The sequence below is a fragment of the Salvelinus sp. IW2-2015 genome, linkage group LG24, assembly GCF_002910315.2.
Source record: "Salvelinus sp. IW2-2015 linkage group LG24, ASM291031v2, whole genome shotgun sequence".
Classification (NCBI taxonomy): domain Eukaryota; kingdom Metazoa; phylum Chordata; class Actinopteri; order Salmoniformes; family Salmonidae; genus Salvelinus; species Salvelinus sp. IW2-2015.
In genome coordinates, this window is record NC_036864.1 from 11134327 (window position 1) to 11158321 (window position 23995).

Here is a 23995-nt window from a genome sequence, read left to right on the forward strand (position 1 = left end):
TCTTGTAGGTTGAGAATGTTACCGTTTCACTGTGAAACAGATATTGAAAACACCTGTCATAAGTTTTAAGTGACGTTTTTACTTTCATTGAGAGGTGTTAACGCTTATTTATTTTCTACACAAACTCGCTTGGTAGTAAAAACCCCATTGAGAAAAGAAGGTTGATGCACTGCGACAGCTAAGCGTTGGATAGAGTTTCACATTCTATATATAAGCCTGGTGACTTGTGTCACTGGGCTATTTAAATGCCATGCAGTGTCCCACTGTCAAAACATAGGCCGTGCGAGGGTACAACAGTATGGTGGACCTCTTTGAGACCAACGCTTATTTCTTCAACGATCTGCGCTATCTCGAGGGAGATCATGGACCACTGCAGCACTTGGACATGGCGGGGGTGTCCCCTTTGTACCACGGGAATGACAGCCCGTTGTCACCTGGGGGGGATCCGTCCGAGACTGGATGTGACAGCAGCGGAGAGGAGCATGTCCTCGCACCCCCGGGTCTTCAGCCGCACTGCGAGGGACAGTGCCTCGTCTGGGCGTGTAAAGTTTGTAAAAGAAAGTCTGCACCGACCGACAGGCGCAAAGCGGCCACTCTCAGGGAAAGAAGGCGGCTCAAGAAGATAATGCAGCATTCGATGCGTTGAAGAAAAAGACCGTGCCCAATCCGAACCAGCGCTGCCAAAGTGGAGATTTTACGCAGCGCCATAAACTACATCGAGCATTGCAGGACCTGTTGCATACACTGGATGAGCAAGAAAAAACGCCCCAAAATGGCTCATATAACTATAACGTGAAAAAACCCATGTAAGCTTCATTTGAGTAGTATTTGCATCTGCATTTTTTAATGTCACTTTATGCGTACAATAATTTGCTTTATACTTAAAGGAAACATCTCCATAATGAGAAATATCTTACTGTGCATTATGCTTGTAGGCTTACTACTTTGTATAATTACACGTGTGTTAGTAGACACTTAAGCTAATACATGTGTGTGTACATGAGGCGTCCAATAAGGAGTACCATTGGAAGAAGAACTGTCAAAACTGGCAGACCTCAGCTGATCATTCCAATGCACCAATGACGAATCAGAGGAAGGTTGGTGCCAATTATGAACAGTAAATTAGATCTAATTGCTCTTTTGCAACTCAAACTGTTGTACATCTTATATATTTGATTTCTATATTTCAGGTTTCACGGAGTCTTCAGCGTCCACCAGCCTTCTTCGCCTGTCATCAATCGTTGACAGCATCTCAAGTGAAGAGAAACCGACTTGCAACGAAGAAGTCTCAGAAAAATAATGCATGATTATTGGAATTTTGTAGCCTGAAAAGCGACGTCAGCATTTCATATTTCCATTGTCTATTTCGAAATTATGTTCACTTCTTTATTCATATGTTTTAGTTTCATTTACTTATATTCATTTGTACAAATTATCGGGCATTTTGTAGTCCTGTTTTCTTTAAATTGTATGAATGGTCAATATTTTCTTTCTAAAGTATGCAAAACAATGGAACTATAATATTTTATTTCCAAATGGACATTTGATAATTGTAAAATTTTATAATATATTAACAACTTAATTTATTTTACATATAAAAGGCAGAAACACAACCTCAAGAGATTCATTGTTGTATTTGAGTATTTATATATGAACTGACCAACAAATAAATTGTAAGCATTGTATCTTACAAGGTATCTACGCGTTTTGTTTTGTTCATCACTAATTAAGCACTTCATTATTTATTTAAAATACTTGTCAGGTATTTTAAGGCAATTTTTGTTTTTACACATTTTGATATAAAAACAAATGACATTTTGTACACTATACCTCAGGTATTCATTTTTGAATTATCCTATGTCGTACCAGTTTTTTTAATTAGACTTGACTCACTCCAAATACTATAGATTCATTTATGCTGTATTGGTACTTAAGGTAGGTCATACTGTGTTCAACCTCTTTGCAGGTCATTTCATTCTTATTATGTGACAAACTTGCAGCCATACCTTTCAGGTCTCATAATGATATCCGATGATATCCCTAATGTCCCCACTAACCCACTTGATCATGTGGAATTTGAATAGAGATATGACACTGTACATGCAAGCATCAGCCACAAGTTCCCCCAGTATTCATGGGTATTAGAAGACCATAAAATCCAACGGGACCTGAAATAGCCTAGGCTCCTTTCTTTGTTCCAGCTGGCAGAGAGCTAGCCTGGTCCACTTCAGTAGCGTTACATTTACGTTTTAGTCATTTAGCAGACGCTCTTATCCAGAGCAAATTACAATTAGTGTGTCCATCTTAGGATAGCTAGGTGAGACAACCACATTTCACAGTGGTAGCAAGCATATTTTCCCTCATAAAGTAGTTAGCAAAGTCGGCGCCAGTCGGAAAATAATGTATTTAAAAAATATATATTATTAAATATWATTACTATTATTATTATTATTTTACTATTATTATTATTATTTTGCCACCTCTAAAGTCAGATATGCTTCGACATGGAMACTTGGTCAGGAGGCAACGGTGCAGCCAGCTATTAGGTCCTAATTCATGATCACTTGTTTGATCATGCACATTAGCACAACGTTTACACATAGTTTATACGGGACTCCCTGAATGTATGTTTGACATGATGATCTCTTTCTCCTACATGTTGACTTGGGGAGGCCTACTTGTTTATGGTCCCACAGTGCATTGCTGTGCTGACCTATCCCTGCATCACAGTGAGCACTGCTCCTCTCCCTAAGGTCTCTGGGGCTGACACACTGCCCTGCTGACCCCTGTGTGTCCAGYCTGGTGTCATAGACTAGGCGTAACATAATGTTAGCCACAACAAATTGKAATTTGTAACATATCATAAGAATTGTAAATTCAAAACATATTGTACGAATTGCAATTCATAACTTATCATATGAAATGTAATACGTAAAATATCATACGAATTGTAAWTTGTAACATATAATAAGAAATGGATGATGAACATCCAGAAATTAATACATGTCATACCAAACGTAAAATATCATCCTAATTTCAGCGTCCCGGATTTTTGTTTACTATGTTACGTCCACCCGAGTCCAGGTTGTTTTGTCTGCCTTTCCCTCAGCCCTCACACAAATGTAAGCATACACACACACACACACACACCTCACACTGACTCATGACCCCAAGCACACACACAACTTATTAGTGACTCATCCAAGTCATTTGAAAAAGAGGCCATAGTGAGATGCACTAGGGTCTCTGTGGGGTATTGTTTTTGTATTGCCGCGGAGTACATTCAAATTGATTAACCTTACAGTCTTTGTATAAAGGCGTAAAAGGCTTTAGGGTAGGGTACGTTTTGGGTGATTCCTCAAAACAGCAGATTGCATATCCAATGTACCAACATTTATCCAAAWCACAATGTCAAAGCACCCATGCTCCTATTCCTAGTGTGATTAAAAATAGATTTAATGAGCACTTCAGTGATGCCTGATACAGTAAGTACTATCAAAGGATATAGGGCCTGTACTTCAAAGTCCCTTCACGTCTTTCCTTTTACTTCTGATTCTCTCACTGAACCAAACTGAAACTAGATAGCCCCACAGTAATGTTATTTTAATGGGATCGAAGCAGCTTTCTCACAGTGAGTTTGTGGGCCTGTTTCCCAGTGTCCATGAGAAGTGTCCAGCGTCTTCCTTCCAAATGAGTTCTAAGGCTCTCCYAGATCCCCCTAAATGACTTTGTCAATCTACTGTTTGTTTTTGGATAATATCATTGATATGTTTTACCAAAATCTACCACCTGCTCAACATTGAGACCTAAACCTTGGGAAAATAGCAATTACCACCTTTATGTTGAGAGGGACGTAATTTCCTTGGGACCTGTTATTTTAAGATTTAGATGCAAATTGATCAGTCTGGGGTTTAATAGATGTGATTCCTATACTAATGTCTATGATTACTGTCTTATTTATGTATAATACAGTCTTTATAAGTTAGGTGTTAGAGATTCAATTGTTTAATCCTCTCTCTGGGTGTTTYAAATGGAGGATAACTACAGTATGTTGTATTATCACCATTTGACTTGTTAGTAGACAACATCGGCCTGCAATTTTACAGAGATTTCCTTGTCATTTATGATGCTATCGAAATGGATTTTGCTGTGAAGGATGTGTTTAAAAAGTCAAGGCCGATGAAAGGGGAGATTTTATAGGGAAGGATCAGCCTTTGGGAGAAATGCCTTGATTTATCTGGCTTTCCTAGAATATCCTGCTATGAAATGATTCCCTGCAACATTGTAGTTGGCAGCACACTGCAGCTCCCTGCCAGACAAGTGGTGTTGCCAATCAAAAACCCTTGTCATGTGATATGATCTAATGCACCCATTAAAGTAACAGTGAAAGTCTCACTTTTAAAAGTTCATATTCTGTTAACTCATACCGAAATAATCTTACTCATACCCAAATAATCTTGTTGACTCATCCAATACTCGCATTTGTGGCCAAAGCCTAAATTGGACAAAAAAACACTTCAACAACCCCACCTCAAACTTCTATCTCAAACAGACCATTTAGAAAATGCTTGCTATTTCCTCATAGAGTATGATGTCATACTCCTGAGGAGGATGAGCTGGCCAATCAGTGGTCTAAAGGAGGATGAGCTGGCCAATCGGCGGTCTACTCGCATGAATCTTTTTTATGCTCACATGAATATTTGTAATGACCGGTATATGCCCATAACATTCTATTGCTAAGGTACACCCACACCATTCCAACACAGTAAAGCTGCTTTTTAACATACTTAATTACACTTTTTGGAAGGAAAACTATTTCACTCATATTGTAACTAACTGTTGGTCATATTTCATAGAAATCTGGAAACACTAGACAGTTACTTTAAGAAATGGGCTTCCCACCATATATAAAAACAAACATTGGTTAACTGGAAAAGTGAAATACTTTACATGAAGGATTATATAAAGTGTAATTTAAATTATTGTATCAGTCTGAAACATGTTGTTCATCAGACAAAATTGAGATGATTTGTCACCATACTCCACATCTTTCAGAAAGAAAAAAAAAGTTTCCATCTATGGCATATATAATCTGTGGTAAATAAACCTTTATGGAACATTTGATATATGACCCCTATGGAGACCTGATAAGAGGGGCACAACAGCACATGAAATCAAAGCTTCAGCAAGTTTAGAAGAAAAACGGGTTTCACACGTGAGGGAAAAGGGACATTAAATCCCAGCTAATGCCCTACACTTAACTCTGCCTCTGACCCCTGACAACAACTCTGGAATAGAGGCGATAAAAAACAAACCCCCTAGTTCCCAAGAGACACCACTAGCACTTCAGATCACAGAGCCAGAGTGAGTGTGTACAACGACTGGAGCAGCGCATAGGCCTCTGCTAGATGTGTCGCCACTAACACCATATGCTGGTGCAATCGTATCCTATAGGCTCAATTAACTGTCGGTTGTTGCCAGGTTTTCTCGTTGTCCATATTGTTGGGGATTGTTCACAGTCAATATAGCCTTTGATCTCAACGGCAGCATCGAGGGCCAGGCTCATGCCAATGTCTTCTTCAGCTGTGCGCAATACAAACTCGGACGGCAATTCAGTGGCAGGTACTCGAGTGTTTTCTTAGGTGTGCGCGGTTCCCAGAGATAGAGGAGGACAAACGTTTTGACACGTTGTGAGAAATATCCACATTGTATCCTTGTAGGGTGTCAACAAACACAAAGCTCGAATAATTACTCCAACGACTGAAACAGGCAGCTAGCTCATCATGGCTATTCATCAGTGTTTGTTCTAGTTCGTTTCTCATGCGTAATTAGGCTATGCACATGTGGTTCGGGCGCAAGCCGCCTCTTTCGAGACGCAGCTTAAATAATGAATATAGCATGCTTATTAACATGTATTACAAGCCGAATGTTTTAAAAGTTAACACAATTGTAATGCCAGATTTCTAATTTTATTGAGTAAAATGTATCAAGGATACAATGCGATGCAGGTCTTTTAAGAGTGGCCTCAAACTATACATTATTAGACATTGAGACCTTTCCAGGTGCAACAATTACAGTGCTGTGAAAAAGTATTTGCCCACTTCCTGATTTCTTATTTTTTTGCACATTTGTCACACATAAATGTTTCAGATCATCAAAGACATTTTTATATTACACAAAGATAACCCAAGTAAACACAAAATGCAGTTTGTAAGTGATCATTTTATTTATTATTAAGGGAAAAAAGCTATCCGAACCTTCATGGCCCTATATGATAAAGTAATTGCCACCCCTTGTTAAATCATGAATTTACTGTGGTTAATCACAATTTTTGGAAAGCTGAGTTCAATTTCACTAGCCACACCCAGGCCTGATTACTGATTAAAATTACAACGTGAGCGCAGCGACGACTCATCAAAGAGGTCACAAAAGAACCCACAACAACATCTAAAGAACTGCAGGCCTCACTCGCCTCAATTAAGGTCAGTGTTCATGACTCAACCATAAGAAAGAGACTGGGCAAAAATGGATATCCATGGCAGAGTTCCAAGGCGAAAACCACTGCTGACCTAAAATAACATAAAGGCTCGTCTCACTTTTGGCAAAAAACATCTTGATGATCCCCAAGACTTTTGRCAAAATATTCTGTGGACTGACGAGACAAAAGTTGAACTTTTTGGAAGGTGTGCGTCCCGTCACATCTGGCGTAAAGTAACACAGCATTTCAGAAAAAGAACATCATACCAACAGTCCAACATGATCGTGGTAGTGTGATGGTGGTGGTGGTAGTGAGATGATCTGGGGCTGCTTTGCTGCTTCAGGACCTGGACGACTTGCTGTGATTGATGGAACCATGAATTCTGCTCTCTACCAAAAAATCCTGAAGGAGAATATCCGGCCACCAGTTCGTGACCTCAAGCTGAAGCGCACTTGGGTTCTGCAGCAGGACAATGATCCAAAACACACCAGCAAGTCCACCTCTGAATGGCTTAATAAAAACAAAATGAAGGTTTTGGAGTGGCCTAGTCAAAGTCCGGACTTGAATCCGATTGAGATGCTGTGGCTGAATTAAAACAATTCTGCAAAGAAGAGTGGGCCAAAATTCCTCCACAGCGATGTGAAAGACTCATTGCCAGTTATCGTAAACGCTCGATTGCAGTTGTTACTGCTGAGGGTGGCACAACCAGTTATTAGGTTTAGGGGGCAATTACTTTTTCACATAGGGCCATGAAGGTTCAGATAGCTTTTTTCCCTTAATAAATAAAATCATCACTTTAAAAACTGCATTTTGTGTTTACTTGGGTTATCTTTGTGTAATATTTAAATTTGTTTGATCTGAAACATTTAAGTGTGACAAATGTGCAAAAAAATAAGAAATTAGGAAGGGGGCAAATACCTTTTCACCGCACTGTATATGTACATGTTTAAATGTATAGGCCTATCTGTTTTGAATATAATTTGACATGGCAATAATTAGGTTTAAAATGGTGTATGTTTGACTATGACAGTAAACTAGGTCTTGCAAATTATTCAAGAATTGAAGCCCTCGTGTTAATTGCTCAATTACCTATATAATGAGCTTTAACAAACACGGACACCCCGTGTCTGACACCTTCAATGATGAGTTAGGACCGGTTAGAGGAGTTACCGCTGCAATGTGAATGATCGGGATTTGAAATGTTACACCTCCCTTTGCAGCTGGGCTGCATCTGTAACGCTGCTATTTGTCTCAAGCATAAAATTGGCCTGCAAACTCTTGTACATGGTTCACCTCGTTGCTATTGCTCAGTTTTAGAAAACAAAACTAATCTCCATTATTATCACACTTACATATGTGTAAGATTTTGAGTGTTGGCTCATTGCAATATTAGTAGTGTATATATTTAAAAATTGGTATAGAAAAAGTACTATTTTGTCGGATCTAAGAGGTAAAGTTATTCTCCTCTTTACCTGTTCAACTATTGGTGTTCACCAACCATTACTTTTACTCAGAATAGGTCTTTCTTAACAGAAAAGGGCCATGTAGTGGTGTAATGAGTGGGAAAATACCAGGGAGTGCAGATGTGGGGAACTCTGCAGGGTACTGGGGGTGAGGGACCGGGTGGGGCGGAGAGCTGAGCTAACCCCAGCCTGCCTGGGCCAATGGGGCATGGTAATTAGATCTGGCCAATGTAGGCCTGGGGCTGTGGACTGGGGGCATATAAGGGGGGCCCCATGGCAGCAGCCCCCTCATATCACTCAGAGGTCTCCTCTCTCACCCCACTGCTCTCCCAAAGCAGAGAGTTATTTCCTTCTTCTCTTCAACCACAACAACAGCCCAGCCATGGATGTCTTTTCCCCATCCCAGGTCTTCTATGACAGCGCCTGTGCCTCCTCGCCAGAGGACCTGGACTTCGGCCCCGGGGAACTGGACGGCTCAGAGGAAGACGAGCACGTCCGGGTCCCTGGGACTCCTCACCAGGCGGGTCACTGCCTTCAGTGGGCCTGCAAGGCCTGCAAGCGTAAGTCCAGCACGGTGGACCGGCGGCGGGCTGCCACCATGAGGGAACGACGCCGGCTGAAAAAGGTGAACCACGGCTTCGAGGCTCTGAGGCGCTGCACCTCAGCCAACCCCAGCCAGAGGCTGCCTAARGTGGAGATCCTGCGCAACGCCATCCAGTACATCGAGAGCCTCCAGGAGCTGCTCCATGAGCATGTGGAGAACTACTACGGCCTTCCTGGTGAGAGCAGCTCAGAGCCTGGGAGCCCCTCRTCCAGCTGCTCCGACAGCATGGTGAGACTGAGACCAGACACACACGGACTCATATACAGCTTCTCTCACTGTCTCCTCATCTCTGTGCAGCACACAGAGGTTTTATCAGGTCCTGCTAGTTCAGTGTCTGCTGAAACGTTTTCCCTCTTTGGACTAATTCAGAGTACTCTATTTGAATGGTGGATCACATTGCTGTTAGCCTCTGTCTTGTTGTATCTCCCAAGATCTTGAGTTAAAAAGCTTTTGTTTGGGACTCTACCATAGTAGCTTAATTCCCGATGTCTCTGAGCATGCATATTGTAATACTAATTTGCATTTAGAGTATCTCCCTGGATCTGAAGGGGAACAGGCTCACTTCAAATGTAGAATGTTTATTGAATAGACTTGCACTGATTGTGATGTTGGGGGATCTCAAATACAATATTCCCTTGTGCATTTCATCTTCTTTGGCTGCATCATTAATGCAAACAGCTCTTTTGCAGTGTTATACATGCATGATGCATTACGTTTCACATGGAAATGCTATCCTTTTTTTATTGGTGTGTTTGGTGCATGTACATTACCCCAGTGCATGCATGATACCTTCTCAGTTGGCCAGTCAAGATTAGAATCAGCTCTACAAAACAGTGGTTAAAAGGGTGATGCAATGCTAAATAATAGAATGGATCTTTATGATGGTGGATGGAGTAATGGCTTTCCCACCGCTGGACACGTTATAGCCTAATAAACCCTGCTAAATCCACCTTACTGAAGTCTGGCAGGAAAGACTGTGCTTTTCTGCATTCCATCCTGACTGCATGTTCTCCGCCGCTGCCAGGATTTTCTGCAGATTTACTGGGASAAAGTGTCATCTTGCACAAACTGGTGTTGCTTCCACTGATACAATCGATTCGCCACGGCTAGAGCCGGGCAGATCATGGGAGTAGCCTGCAACTTTGGCCCTGAGGTGGCTGTGAAATAAAGAACCCTAGCCAGACAGGCAGGAACACTTTGGATTTATCAGTCTGGCAAGATGACCAAGGATTACATTATTTACCTATATTTTAATATTATTTCATATTTGTATGTTTTTATTAGTAGCTTTCTTTATTGTGCACCAGTTGAGGAAAATGCATTTCAGACACTTCAAAATGTCTGAAACGTAGAAAGGGGAATAATATCACGTGCTTTGTCATGACTGCTGTGCTAACGTCAGTTTGCTCTGTTTGTTTCCTTGTAGGTTGACTGTAACAGTCCTGTTGTGTGGCCTCAGATGAACACAAGCTTTGGCAACAACTACAGTTACACTAAGAATGGTAAGACACATTGATTAATACGTTTTTTTTGTTATGTAATATTAAACTATTGACATAGTATAATGAATACACGTAATGGACTTATGTTAGGCTATGGTCTGGCTACCACCTGTGTATGTTGAGTATTGTAAAACTTGCCAGGTTTACATTCATTCGTTTTGATTCGTACTATAAAGACACAAATTATGTTCCAAGTTACGTGAATAATTCTGCCTATCCATTTAAGTTCACCATACACATAAATTGATTCAATGGGACATGGTAGTTAACTGATCTCATCCATAAGATAGCTCCCTTATTGTCTTGACTGACCTTGTCCTTCCCCTGTTTTTGTCCTGTCCAGTGAGCTCTGGAGAGAGAGGTGCTGGTGCCTCCAGCCTGGCCTGCCTGTCTAGCATAGTAGATCGCCTCTCCTCGGTAGATGCCAGTGCCCCAGCAGGGCTCAGAGATATGCTTACCTTCTCGCCCTCCAGCACCGACTCCCAGCCTTGCACTCCAGAAAGCCCCGGGACCAGACCCGTGTACCACGTGTTGTGAAGAAAACCTGCATTAGAATAGGAATAATCTGATGGCCCTGATCTTCAACCACATACCACTTTTACTTCCTATTTCGGTGATGGCTAAGATCGATCAACACCTGCCAACTTTTGTATTGTAAATAAGATTGTAAATATGTACTGTAAATGTTCATTTATATTAAACAATATTATACCAAATGTAACATATTTAATTGATCCTTTTCATGTGTCTGTCCTAATATAGGCCTATGCATCATTCAAACAAGTTGTATTTAAGCTATTGTCTTTGTTAGCTTCACGTTTCTCATGATCAATAAACGTTTCAACAATTCTAGAGTTCCCACATCTGTTGGTGTAAATGTTGTTTAATCCATCAAATGCAGTGACTACAGAAGAGAGAGTAGCTTGCATTCCATTCCTGGTCAGAGTGTTGGTGTGGCGGGTGGAGATCGGAAGGGGAGGAGAGAGTGTTTGTGTACCTGTTTTTTCTTCAGTAACAAATGTGTCTCATTGTTAACATCCCTAACTACAACCTAAACACCATCGCTTTGAACAAATGGCCTGAACGTAACACTTGAAATTGTGTGTAAGGGAGGGGAAGGGGTTACTAGTATCATATGTTGCGTCTCATCAAAGCCTATAGCTCATAAAATCAAAGTGTTACAGTCTTTTTCCTGTTGTATTGTGACCCCATTAGGCTAAAAGGATTTCCCTCACTTTTATAACACATTTATAATAGAAGAACACAGTGAAATCGAATGTGTCACTGCAGTTTTTTAAACTTGGGTTTGAGAGTAACCAACAGATTATGTAACTCCTATATCGCTTGCCCCATGGCAGCACAGCACACAGTCTGCCCATGTGAAAACATAGAAACCTGTCTCGTCGTGACACAACCTTCGAGAGACACTCAAGTCTTCATGTTTATGACAAGCACCTTCCTATTGTGACACCAGAGGGGGAGACTCAGTGGCGAGTGGCTAATACTAGTAGTTAAACACTAGCTCTGCCTCTGTGGCACTATGCTAGATGGCTCTGTGGCATAGCAGGCATACCAGCGAGGGCTTCTATTTCAGTAAGCCACACCGCTGGCTACGAAGCTCCCCACGYATTGAAGTAATTTTCCATGGCTAAACCTTGGATATATTCATAAATCACTCATGCACCAGGCATGTGACGTCATGAGATGACAAGATATATAATCTTTGTTTCCACATCAACAGATAGTATGACAAGGTTACAACAGGGGGGAATTTGCATCAAGTACTTTATTATTAGGATATCATTCATCTATTTCCATTTGATTCGTCTTCCAACCTGGACAATGTAAGGACTAAACGTAGCCTGACACAAATCACTCTAATGTGAGGTACTCTGGCATTTCTCACAATAGCCAAAGCCCTTATTTGCAGTACTGAGTATACACTATTACCACAAGAGGGAGGTATTTCTAATACTTGACTATGAGATGTCAGTTGTCATGCTCACATGACTCCAGAGCTTTTTTAATTGCTTATCTAATAAGTAGGCTGGGATATTGTTTGTGTCATATTCCAGTTAAACAATAACTACCTGACAAATTGATACAGATATAGGATCTTCATTTTACTCCGTTTACTACAGCAGGAAAATAATTCTGCAGCAACAGGAAATGTGAATTATTATGTGGATTATAATTAACAGACATTTTTGTAGGGGTTGATACTTTTTTCATAAGGGAAAATCAAGTCTGAGATTTTATAGTGTAAATTACAGACGTCAGAAGTCTTTTTAAACCTCATATATAGTACACGTATTACATTTCCTGAATTGCAGGAAAGTTCTCCTGGAACAGGGTGATCCAATTCAATTTGACAGACATTGTGCTCTTTTAATAGGACATGTTGGGATGAAAGGTGGACAGTTAACAATTCAATTTCTCTGTAGGCTCCTTCAAAACTCCAAAACCCACGTGCTCAAGTGGAGCCAATGTTGTCCTCATGCTCACTGCAAATCCCTCCTTTAAATTATGAGGCGGCTATGAGGAGGTTAGCTAGCTGCCAGACACTTATATTAAATATATTTAACAATATTAAGTGAATAATCACATCAATACAATATAGTTAGCTAGCTGCCAGACTCTTACATTAAACATAATTTAACATTAAGTGATTCATAATCACATCAATACAATATCATTCAAATGGTTTTGTCATTATGAAGGCTAACTATTGCCCTTACATTGAGGACCCACCTTTGAGTGAGTAATCTAGACACCATGTTGATTTATCCCACTGGGCACAGATGTCCATTCAAAGTCTATTCTACATTGGTTAACCAACGTTGATTCAACCAGTGTGTGCACAGTGGGATTTTAGGCTATAGCTAGTTGTCTAGTTAATAATAGTATATACCCCTCAAATTCAAACCTGGACCTCAAACCATAAAAAAGTCCCCTCTAATCAGGGACTGATTTAAACTTGGGACACCAGGTTTAAAGGTTAAATACATAAATACTACACAGCGGGATCAATCAATCAATCAAATGTATTTATAAAGCCCTTCTTACATCAGCTGATATATCAAAGTGCTGTACAGAAACCCAGCCTAAAACCCCAAACAGCAAGCAATGCAGTTGTAGAAGCACGGTGGTTAGGAAAAACTYYTTAGAAAGGCCAGAACATAGGAAGAAACCTAGAGAGGAACCAGGCTATGAGGGGTGGCCAGTCCTCTTCTGGCTGTGCCAGAAGAGATTATAACAGAACATGGATGTTCAGATGTTTAAATGTTCATAGATGACCAGCAGGGTCAAATAATAATAATCACAGTGGTTGTAGAGGGTGCAACAGGTCAGCACCTTAGGAGTAAATGTCAGTTGGCTTTTCATAGCCGATCATTCAGAGTATCTATACCGCTCCTGCTGTCTCTAGGGAGTTGAAAACAGCAGGTCCGGGACAAGGTAGCACATCCGGTCAACAGGTCAGGGTTCCATAGCCGCAGGCAGAACAGTTGAAACTGGAGCAGCAGCACGACCAGGTGGACTGGGGACAGCAAGGAGTCATCAGGCCTGGTAGTCCTGAGGCATAGCCCTAGGGTTCAGGTCCTCCGCGAGAAAGAGAGAAAGAGAGAGAGAGAGGGAGAGAGAGAGAAAAAGAGAGAGAGGGAATTAGAGAGAGCATACTTAAATTCACACAGGACACCGGATAAGACAGGAGAAATACTCCAGATATAACAGACTGACCCTAGCCCCCCGACACATAAACTATTGCAGCATAAATACTGGAGGCTGAGACAGGAGGGGTCGGGAGACACTGTGGCCCCGTCCGACGGTACCCCCGGACAGGGCCAAACAGGCAGGATATAACCCTACCCACTTTGCCAAAGCACAGCCCACACACCACTAGAGGGATATCTTCAACCACCAACTTACTATCCAAGGCCAAGTATAGCCCACGAAGATCTCTCCCACGGCACGAACCCAAGGGGGGGGGCGCCAACCCGGACAGGAAGATCATGTCAGTGACTCGACCCACTCAAGTGACGCACCCCTCCTACCAACGGCATGGAAGAGCACCAGTAAACCAGTGACTCAGCCCCTGTAATAGGGTTTGAGGCAGAGAATCCTAGTGGAGATAGGGGAACCGGCCAGGCAGAGACAGCAAGGGTGGTTCGTTGCTCCAGTGCCTTTCCGTTCACCTTCACACTCCTGGGCCAGATTACACTCAATCATAGGACCTACTGAAGAGATGAGTCTTCAATAAAGACTTAAAGGTCGAGACCGAGTCTGCGTCTCTCACATGGATAGGCAGACCATTCCATAAAAATGGAGCTCTATATGAGAAAGCCCTGCCTGCAGCTGTTTGCTTAGAGATTCTAGGGACAGTAAGGAGGCCTGCGTCTTGTGACCGTAGCGTACGTGTAGGTATGTACGGCAGGACCAAATCAGAAAGATAGGTAGGAGCAAGCCCATGTAATGCTTTGTAGGTTAGCAGTAAAACCTTGAAATCAGCCCTAGCCTTAACAGGAAGCCAGTGTAGAGAGGCTAGCACTGGAGTAATATGATCATATTTTTTGGTTCACGGCCTAGCAGCCGTGTTAAGCACTAACTGAAGTTTGTTTAGTGCTTTATCCGGGTAGCAGGAATGTAGAGCATTGCAGTAGTCTAATCTAGAAGTAACAAAAGCATGGATACATTTTTCTGCATAATTTTTGGACAGAAAGTTTCAGATTTTTGCAATGTTACGTAGATRGAAAAAAGCTGTCCTTGAAAYAGTCTTGATATGTTCGTCAAAAGAGAGATCAAGGTCCAGAGTAACGCCGAGGTCCTTCGCAGTTATATTTGAGAAGACTGTACAACCATCAAGATGAATTGTCAGATTCAACAGAAGATCTCTTTGTTTCTTGGGACCTAGAACTATCTCTGTTTTGTCCGAGTTAAATAGTAGAACATTTGCCGCCATCCACTTCCTTATGTCTGAAACACAGGTTTCCAGGGAGGGCAATTTTGGGGCTTCACCATGTTTCATTGAAATGTACAGCTGTGTGTCGTCCGCATAGCAGTGAAAGTTAACATTATGTTTCTGAATGACATCACCAAGAGGTAAAATATATAGTGAAAACAATAGTGGTCCTAAAACGGAGCCTTGAGGAACACCGAAATGTACAGTTGATTTATCAGAGGACAAACCATCTACAGAGACAAACTAATATCTTTCCGACAGATAAGATCTAAACCAGGCCAGAACTTGTCCATGTAGACCAATTTGGGTTTCCAATCTCTCCAAAAGAATAGATGGTATCAAAAGCAGCACTAAGGTCTAGAAGCACGAGGACATATGTAGAGCCTCGGTCTGATGCCATTAAAAGGTAATTTACCACCTTCACAAGTGCAGTCTCAGTGCTATGATGGGRTCTAAAGCCAGACTGAAGCGTTTCATATACAATGTTTGTCTTCAGGAAGGCAGTGAGTTGCTGTGCAACAGCACATTTTTTTGAGAGGAATAGGAGATTCAATATATGCCGATAGTTTTTTATATTTTCTGGGTCAAGGTTTGGCTTTTTCGAGAGAGGCTTTATTACTACCACTTTTAGTGAGTTTGGTACATATCCGATGGATAGAGAGCCATTTATTATGTTCAACATAGGAGGGCCAAGTACAGGAAGCAGCTCTTTCAGTAGTTTAGTTGGAATAGGGTCCATTAGGCAGCTTGAAGATTTAGAGGCCATGATTATTTTCATCAATGTGTCAAGATATATAGTATTAAAAAACTTAAGTGTCTCCCTTGATCCTAGGTCCTGGCAGAGCTGTGCAGACTCAGGACAACTGAGCTTTGGAGGAATATGTAGATTTAAAGAGGAGTCCGTAATTTGCTTTCTTATGATCATGATCTCTTCGTCAAAGAAGTTCATGAATTTGTCACTGCTGAAGTGAAAGCCATCCTCTTGGGGAATGCTGCTTTTTAGTTAGCTTTACGCAAGGTTAAATTGAGTTCCTCAGTTAGGTAGTTAACTGACTTTTGTACTCTGACGTCCTTGGGTAGGTGTAGGGAGTCTGGAAGGGCATCTAGGAATCTTTGGGTTGTCCGCAAATTTATAACACAGCTTTTGATGATCCTTGGTTGGGGTCTGAGCAGATTATTTGTTGCGATTGCAAACGTAATAAAATGGTGGTCTGATAGTCCAGGATTATGAGGAAAAACATTAAGATCCACAACATTTATTCCACGGGACAAAACTGGGTCCAGAGTATGACAGGCAGTGAGTAGGTCCGGAGACATGTTGAACAAAACCCACTGAGTCGATGATGTCTCCGAAAGCCTTTTGGAGTGGGTCTGTGGACTTTTCCATGTGAATATTAAAGCCACCAAAAATGTGAATATTATCTGCCATGACTACAAGGTCCGATAGGAATTCAGGGAACTCGGTGAGGAACGCTGTATATGGCCCAGGAGGCCTGTAAACAGTAGCTATAAAAAGTGATTGAGTAGGCTGCATAGATTTCATGACTAAAAGCTCAAAAGACGAAAGCGCAGTATTTTTTTTTTGTAAATTGAAATTTGCTATCGTAAATGTCAACAACACCTCCACCTTTGCGGGATGCGCGGAGGATATGGTCACTAGTGTAACCAGGAGGTGAGGCCTCATTTAACACAGTAAATTCATCAGGTTTAAGCCAGGTTTCAGTCAGGCCAATCACATCAAGATTATGATCAGTGATTAGTTCATTGACTATAACTGCCTTGGAAGTGAGGGATCTAACATTAAGTAGCCCTATTTTTAGATGTGCGATATCACAATCTCTTAAGTCGCTCTGGATAAGAGCGTCTGCTAAATGACTTAAATGTAAATGTAAATGTAATAATGACAGGAATGGAGGAGGTCTTTATCCTAGTGAGATTGCTAAGGCGAACACCGCCATGTTTAGTTTTGCCCAACCTAGATCAATGCACAGACACGGTCTCAATGGGGATAGCTGAGCTGACTACACTGACTGTGCTAGTGGCAGACTACACTAAGCTGGCAGGTTGGCTAACAGCCTGCTGCCTGGCCTGCACCCTATCTCACCTATCTCATCTCAATGAGTTAGCCAGCAATTTGGGGGGGGGGGGGGGGATAAGCCCAGAAAATCAATAGTTATTTCTGATTGTTTATCAAAGTTAGCTGACTAACTCACTGATCCTACTTTGTAGTATACGGCTCAGGGGGGTGCAATTAACTATGAGGTCATTAACAGAAAACCATCAGTAGTCCGGACTTCGTAAGGTAAGACTTGAATAGGTTGATTTGGGTCGGAATACCCCTGGTCTATACTATTAGCATGGCTAACGCGCAACCCATGTGACTACACAGCGAGGTGTGACTGGAAGACTTCTAGACCTGGTGCCAGACAGACTACTGTACTATAGGCTTCAGTCTAATCTTCTGTATAGTAACATCATTTATGTTAACACTACATAACCTTTGTAGTTTATCCTACAGATAGTATCCTTGGCCTTTTCTTCTTCATTTGCTTCCATGGGGAATCATACAAAGTATTGTTTTATCACCTACCACCAAATGTCTGTGGCACAAAGGCAGCGTTTTCTGCCTCTAGGTTGCCACGGCAGACCAACAGGGTATCACATCACATGCAATGCCCCCACCCTATAGAGTAAAGTCTGACCCCCCCCCCCACACACACCTGCATCTGGAAGTATGTTGTCACGGAGACAGAGAGGATGTGATTTCACCTGGCTATAAAGTAAGTGGTGTGTTCCAGCATTACACAGACATACATCAATTCACACCAGCCATATAAGTTTGAATTCCTTACAGTGTTATACAGTGAATACATATGCCAGCTATGCTGTTATTAATTTGCATTCGACTCATCAGATCAATCTGATTAATTTAAAGGTTGTGCTAATGGAAATGACTTGTAGCCAGGATTCATATGTCCACAAAGATGAGATTAGATGCATATAATGCAATGTCATTCCTGAGGGATCAAATGTCAGTAACCACGACATGGCCCAGTCTCTGTAGCTTGTACATTCTCCAACACAAGCCCTCTAGACTATATGAAGGTCTCTGTAGTGTGTAGCCAACTGAACGATTAATTCAAGCTGAGATCTATTCATTTTACAGAATAAGAATGACAGATATGAACATATTTCACTGATCTCTCATCAGTGATGCCTAATTGCGAGTTTGCGTTTCCATCCTCACTACTCAGTTCATTAGCGCCGTGGAATGAGAAAAGAGGTGATTAAGTAGATAGATGGATTGCGAGGATGAGTCGCTGTTTATGAATTAGACATTCCTGATGGAAATATTCCTTTGATTCTATCTGAGGGAAGTAGAATTAAGCAATAAGTCCCGAGGAGGTGTAGTATATGACCAATATACCATGGCTAAGGGCTGTTCTTAGGCACAATRCAACGCAGTGTCTGGAAACAGCCTTTAGCCGTGGTATATTGGCCATATATCACAAACCTCAGAGGTGCCTTACTGCTAATATAAACTGGTTACCAACGTAATTAGAGCAGTAAAATTACATGTTTTGTCATAATCGTGGTATACGGTCTACAGCTTCAGCCAAGTTTATAATAGCACACACAGCCTGGTTTGTCTAGTCGTGTAAAAAATACATGTTCCCTTTGACAAACACAATAGTAGGCCGATACACACTATGTTCTATATAGTCAGTGTAGCCGGTGCAAGCAAATCCACATCCTCAGCTTGAGTTTCCTTCCGCCATCTTACAAGGACCACTGAGTTCCGGCATTAGTTTCAGTGTCTGCCTTCTGTATTGACGTCCATTGGCGATTGGGTTTATATCGATGCTTAAATTCAAGGGGGAATTATAATGTAAAAGCGTCATCCACAGGCACTTCATCTCAGTACCTGTCAGTGGAAGGCAGTGTCAGAACCAGTGACCCCATCACTGAGAGACCATTATTGCTTTGGAAGAGTGCTACACTGCTGCCCTGTAACTCCTGTTCACAGCTCAAACAGACAGGGGTCAGGAGTTAGCTGTAGCCTGCTTCCCCCTTACCCCAGATTTCAGACAAGCACAATAGACACAGTAGAAGAAGAAGCAGTTCGGGGTCAATTAAGTCATCATTGTACACAAGCACATATATTTATTTATACAAATATAATATGTATAACAATTGCATATCACCTGGTGTTGTCTTTTTTTTCTGTACAATCAGGAAGTACAGTACGTCAAATCAGGAAGTACAGTACGTCGAATCAGGAAGTACAGTAGATCGAATCAGGAAGTACAGTACGTTGAATCAGGAAGTACAGTACGTCCAGTCAGGAAGTACAGTACGTCCAGCCTAAAAAAATGCAAGTCGTCAATAAGAAAGAGAATAAGTAAATGTACAAAAGGGATCTGTCAGAGGCAAGATGAACTGCTCAAAAGTTGAGGGACAAAACACGTTCACAGCCCAATCTGGTTGGACTATCAGGATGGCACATTGCACACAGTATGGATGTTAAATGATCTTGCACTACTTCAATACCCACCTACAAAGGAACTAGGCCTATATAGAACGTACATACATACTAGAGCTTGCTACTAGGAAAACCATCCAATGTAATGTTTGTCTGACAGTACTACARATACAAGACTCCTTTTGATCAGTGTCGATCATCAACTGGTTTTCTAATAGCTTTCAATGACTCCACAGTGCAACTTGTTATACTTAAATATGGTTACTTGTCATGAGAATACTACGCCAGACTATAGGTAGAGGGTTGAAAGAGAGAGTTTTAAACAGAGGTCCCTTATTGATAAGACGACTAGAACATTCCACAGTCTCTTACTCACAATGATTGTCAAAATGTAAAGTTGACGACGCAGATCCAGGAGAATGAGTCCATTAACCATACTATTCTGGTACGAATTATACACTGGGCTATAGGTCTTATACAATTCAATATTTTAAATAATCATCTGCATGTTAACAAACACACACATACCTTAATGAAATTACTTTATGCAAAACTCAGATTATAAACAATAAAATAGATTGATTTAAAAATAAAGACAATTGTACCATTTGATTAACCCTCCAGGTCATTAATATATATATAAATGTGTTTGACATTCCTCATATAAATGATTCAAATGTTCAAATTATATTGATATATGTAAATTTTATTTGATATGATTACTCTATATACTCTCTGTATATATTCATTTGATAAGAGTAGATGACTAACAATCATTAAATGGCAGACTTGAGAGCTGAAATTGCACGATAATTGTACTTCAATTGTATGAATACAATTATCTCTGTGTATTCATCCACTTTACATACCTCTCTTTTAACAGCCGTTTGATTTTAATGGCAGAAGCTGCCTTATGACACACAGTGCATAAGATACAGTTGACCTAGTATTACATTGTTAACTTTTGTATCTTTCCCACATACTGTATATCTCTAATCATTACTTTTATGTGAAATGTAAAACCAACGAAAGTCTGTTATTGCTAAATCTACAAGTTTCAATACAAAATATTTTCTCGCTCCAATATATATAAGGTAAAAAAAGAGTTCACGTTTATCCAAAGCAGGACAAGTTGGACACAAAAAAAGCAATGTTCATTCACACACAGACAAGCTCCCATAGAAGAAACAATAGACATAGAAATATCACTGTACAAAGCTATAGCAAAACCAAAGTCAGGAAACAAGTGAAATGAATTCAAAATATATAACAGAAAKAAGTAAACTATCACAAATGACAAGGAGCATTGTGGAGGGTTACAACTTTCAACTGTTAGAGGACAACTTAAAATGAACACAAACAAAATAAAAGTTAAAAGGATGAGTTTCAGTGCTAGCCTCCAATCTCTCAAGTCACAAGCACCATTGTTTACATTTCAGAACACATATCTTTCAGTTGTGCTTCACTCTGTTGGCAGTACATTGAAGGGGGAGAGAGAGTCTTCACTGCTTAACAGTATCATATTCTCCTCTACCAGGTGGTTCCTTCGGGATCCTCCGCACAGAGATGGACTTAGAAACTTCCTTTCAGTGTCCTTCACTTCTTCTTCTTTTGGAACAGCCTGTGAAGGATAGGTGTAAGAAAAGCTGAGAACAATGGTTGAAACCATTTGACAAGTCAGTACTTTGACAGGTCAGTAAAGTGGGATGCTAATTTCATATTCTGGTACAATAAATTACAAAAAAGTGTAGTGTACTCTGCTGTGAACTGCGAAAAGCTCATTGAACTGTGAAAAGCCAATTAAAAATGATTGTGAATTAACCTTTTACTGCAGTGGGCTAAATCAGGGTCACGCAGAGTGTTTCTTGGTAGTCTTAAACAAATCTACTTTGAAACAAAAGCATACACCTCACACACGAGGTTATGGACTTATCTGTACCATGTCAGATAAAGAGTTTAAATGTATTACATTTTGAGTTTGCATCCCAATATTACACTTAATATACATCACAGAAGACTGAAATATAACAAAACCGTTTGACATAAAAACACCGGATTTTCGGTCAGGTTTTAGAAATAAAGTTTATTAATTATGAAAAATATGAGTAACATTCCACCTATGAGGCCACTAGGTCATTTGACAGCAGGAAATGGCTACATGTCTGTGGAATTCCCACTACTACTGAGAACAGAGATATAGCAGAGCCTAATGTGTCCTCGGCCTTGGTCAACCTGGCCAGGTATGCGAGAGAGAGACAGAATGGCCGGGCAGTGTATCAGAGAGGAAGGCTACATGACGAACAGATTCCATGCAATCCCATGGTGCTTGCCACCTAGCAGTCTGTCCGCGGTGCGTGTTGCTTGCTTGGCCACCGGTCTCTTGGCCACTGTGGCAAAGCCCTGTAGTCAGCATGCCAGGGTTGATACAACATGATCCCTGCTCAGTCCCCACACCTCATGCCTCTACTGCACAGGTCTACAAGCTCTCACATACCTCCCCGAGCTAAACGAGGGCTACATGAGGAGGGTTAGTATCAAACGATCAGTGCCACTGAGGATCCCTTAGCCTGCAGGTGGTGTTAAGTCTTTTGTGATGTGGCCCAGACAGGCTTAGTAATACTACTACCTATTTTCAGAGTTGTTGTTATTTTTGCTTTATCACCTCCAGCAATCCAAGCAATGACGGGGTATATTTGTATACCATAAGTCTGCCTCAACTTTGCACTGATGCAGTCAATGTCACGCCCTGACCTTAGAGAGCCTTCTTTTTCTCTATTTGGTTAGGTCAGGGTGTGACTAGGGTGGGCAATCTATGTTGTATTTTCTATGTTGGCCTGGTATGGTTCCCAATCAGTGGCAGCTGTCTATCGTTGTCTCTGATTGGGGATCATATTTAGGCAGCCTTTTTTCCACCTTAGTTTGTGGGATCTTGATTTTGTATAGTTGCTGTGTAGCCTGCAGAACTTTACGTTTGTTTTGTATTTTGTTGTTTTTCGGTGTTCATTTTAATAAAAGTAAGATGTTCGCCTACCACGCTGCACCTTGGTCTCCTCATTCAAACGGCGAGCGTAACAGAAGATCCCACCAGCAAAGGAACAAGCAGCGTGGCCAGGAGGAGCAGGGATCCTGGTCCCGGGAGAAAAGTGAGTGGAGGACATCATGAACATGGGAGGAGGTTATGGCAGGGGACAAGACCCTGCCATGGAAGCAGGCCGAGGCAGCGAAGGAGGATCAACGACGACTCCAGGGTTCGCAACCACGACGGAAGCCCGAGAAGCAGCCCCCCAATTTGTTTTGGGGGGGGGGCACACGGAGTGGTCGGCGGAGCCGAGGGGTGAACCAGAGCCAGTCAGGGAGTCGAGTGAGGAACTCGACGAAAGATTCCGGAGAGAAGTGTTGGCGTTGAGAGCGCTGCAGAGCGGGCGTGCTGAGGAGCGTSACACCAGTCCGGTGATGATCCATGGCCCGTAGCCTCCAGTGATGATCCATGGCCCGGAGCCTCCAGAGACGATCCAAGGTCCGGCGTCTCCAGCGACGGTCGGCGGTCCAGAGCCTCCAGTGACGGTCGGCGGTCCGGAGCCCCCAGCGACGGTTCCCGGTCCAGAGTCTCCAGCGGGGGTTCCCGGTCCGGAGCCTCCAGCGGGGGTTCCCGGTCCGGAGCCTCCAGCGGGGGTTCCCGGTCCGGAGCCCTCTGCGACGATCTACGGTCCGGAATCCCCGGCGACAATCCACGGTCCGGTTCCTCCGGCGAYGATCCACGGTCTGGTTCCTACGGCGACGATCCACGGTCCGGTTCCTACGGCGACGATCCACGGTCCGGAGTCCCTGGCGACGATCCACGGTCCGGTTCCTCCAGCGACAATCCACGGTCCGGTTCCTCCTGGCGATGATCCATGGCCCGGAGCCTCCGGCGACGATCCACGGTCCGGTTCCATGGAAGCGGAGGGATCTGCGAGTGGAGCGGGGTCTACGTCCCGAACCGAAGCCGCCACTGAGGCTAGATGCCCACCCGGACCCTCCCCCATAGAGTCTGGTTTTACGGGTTTATTCTCTGTTTGGTTAGGTCAGGGTGTGACATGGGTGGGCAATCTATGTTGTATTTTCTATGTTGGCCTGGTATGGTTCCCAATCAGAGGCAGCTGTCTATCGTTGTCTGATTGGGGATCATACTTAGGCAGCCTTTTTTCCACCTTAGTTTGTGGGATCTTGATTTTGTATAGTTGCTGTGTAGCCTGCAGAACTTTATGTTAGTTTTGTATTTTGTTGTTTTTCGGTGTTCATTTTAATAAAAGTAAGATGTTTGCCTACCACGCTGCACCTTGGTCTCGTCATTCATACGACGAGCGTAACAGCCAAGTAAAGTTTCCTCTGTGGTATGTGTTATAAAACATGTAGCATCCCATGAGCATGAGCTCTTATTTGCTCAGCCATATCTCAAATAATTCACAAGCCACGCAGCTGAATTACTGACACAACATAGACGGTTATGACTGTACAGGGGATTGCAA

At 42.1% G+C, this 23995-nt stretch overlaps 3 protein-coding genes across 5 annotated transcripts in view; 2 read left to right on the top strand and 1 right to left on the bottom strand.

Moving 5' to 3' along the window:
• Nucleotides 1-246: 246 nt before the first annotated feature.
• Nucleotides 247-1090, top strand: LOC111951568 (myogenic factor 6-like). The gene is given in 4 exon segments (XM_023969740.2): nt 247-620; nt 623-677; nt 679-719; nt 722-1090. Coding segments are annotated over 4 exon segments (507 nt in total). The 5' UTR covers nt 247-298; the 3' UTR covers nt 811-1090.
• A 7131-nt stretch (nt 1091-8221) lies between these two features.
• Nucleotides 8222-10896, top strand: LOC111951567 (myogenic factor 5-like). Its single transcript, XM_023969739.2, has 3 exons — nt 8222-8773; nt 9972-10047; nt 10391-10896. The coding sequence occupies exons 1-3, from the start codon at nt 8324-8326 to the stop codon at nt 10582-10584; spliced, it is 720 nt and encodes a 239-aa protein (XP_023825507.1). The 5' UTR covers nt 8222-8323; the 3' UTR covers nt 10585-10896.
• A 918-nt stretch (nt 10897-11814) lies between these two features.
• LOC111951539 (protein lin-7 homolog A) overlaps nt 11815-23995 on the bottom strand; it is a 39669-nt gene continuing 27488 nt past the window's right edge. For 2 of the 3 annotated variants that reach the window (XM_070434797.1, XM_023969714.2), the window contains exon 6: nt 19138-21108. In XM_070434797.1, the coding sequence (XP_070290898.1) occupies nt 21084-21108 (25 nt within the window). In that variant the 3' untranslated portion in view covers nt 19138-21083. Of the gene's footprint in view, nt 13634-19137; nt 21109-23995 lie in introns of those variants that run through there. The other variant, XM_070434798.1, reaches the window with a different exon arrangement.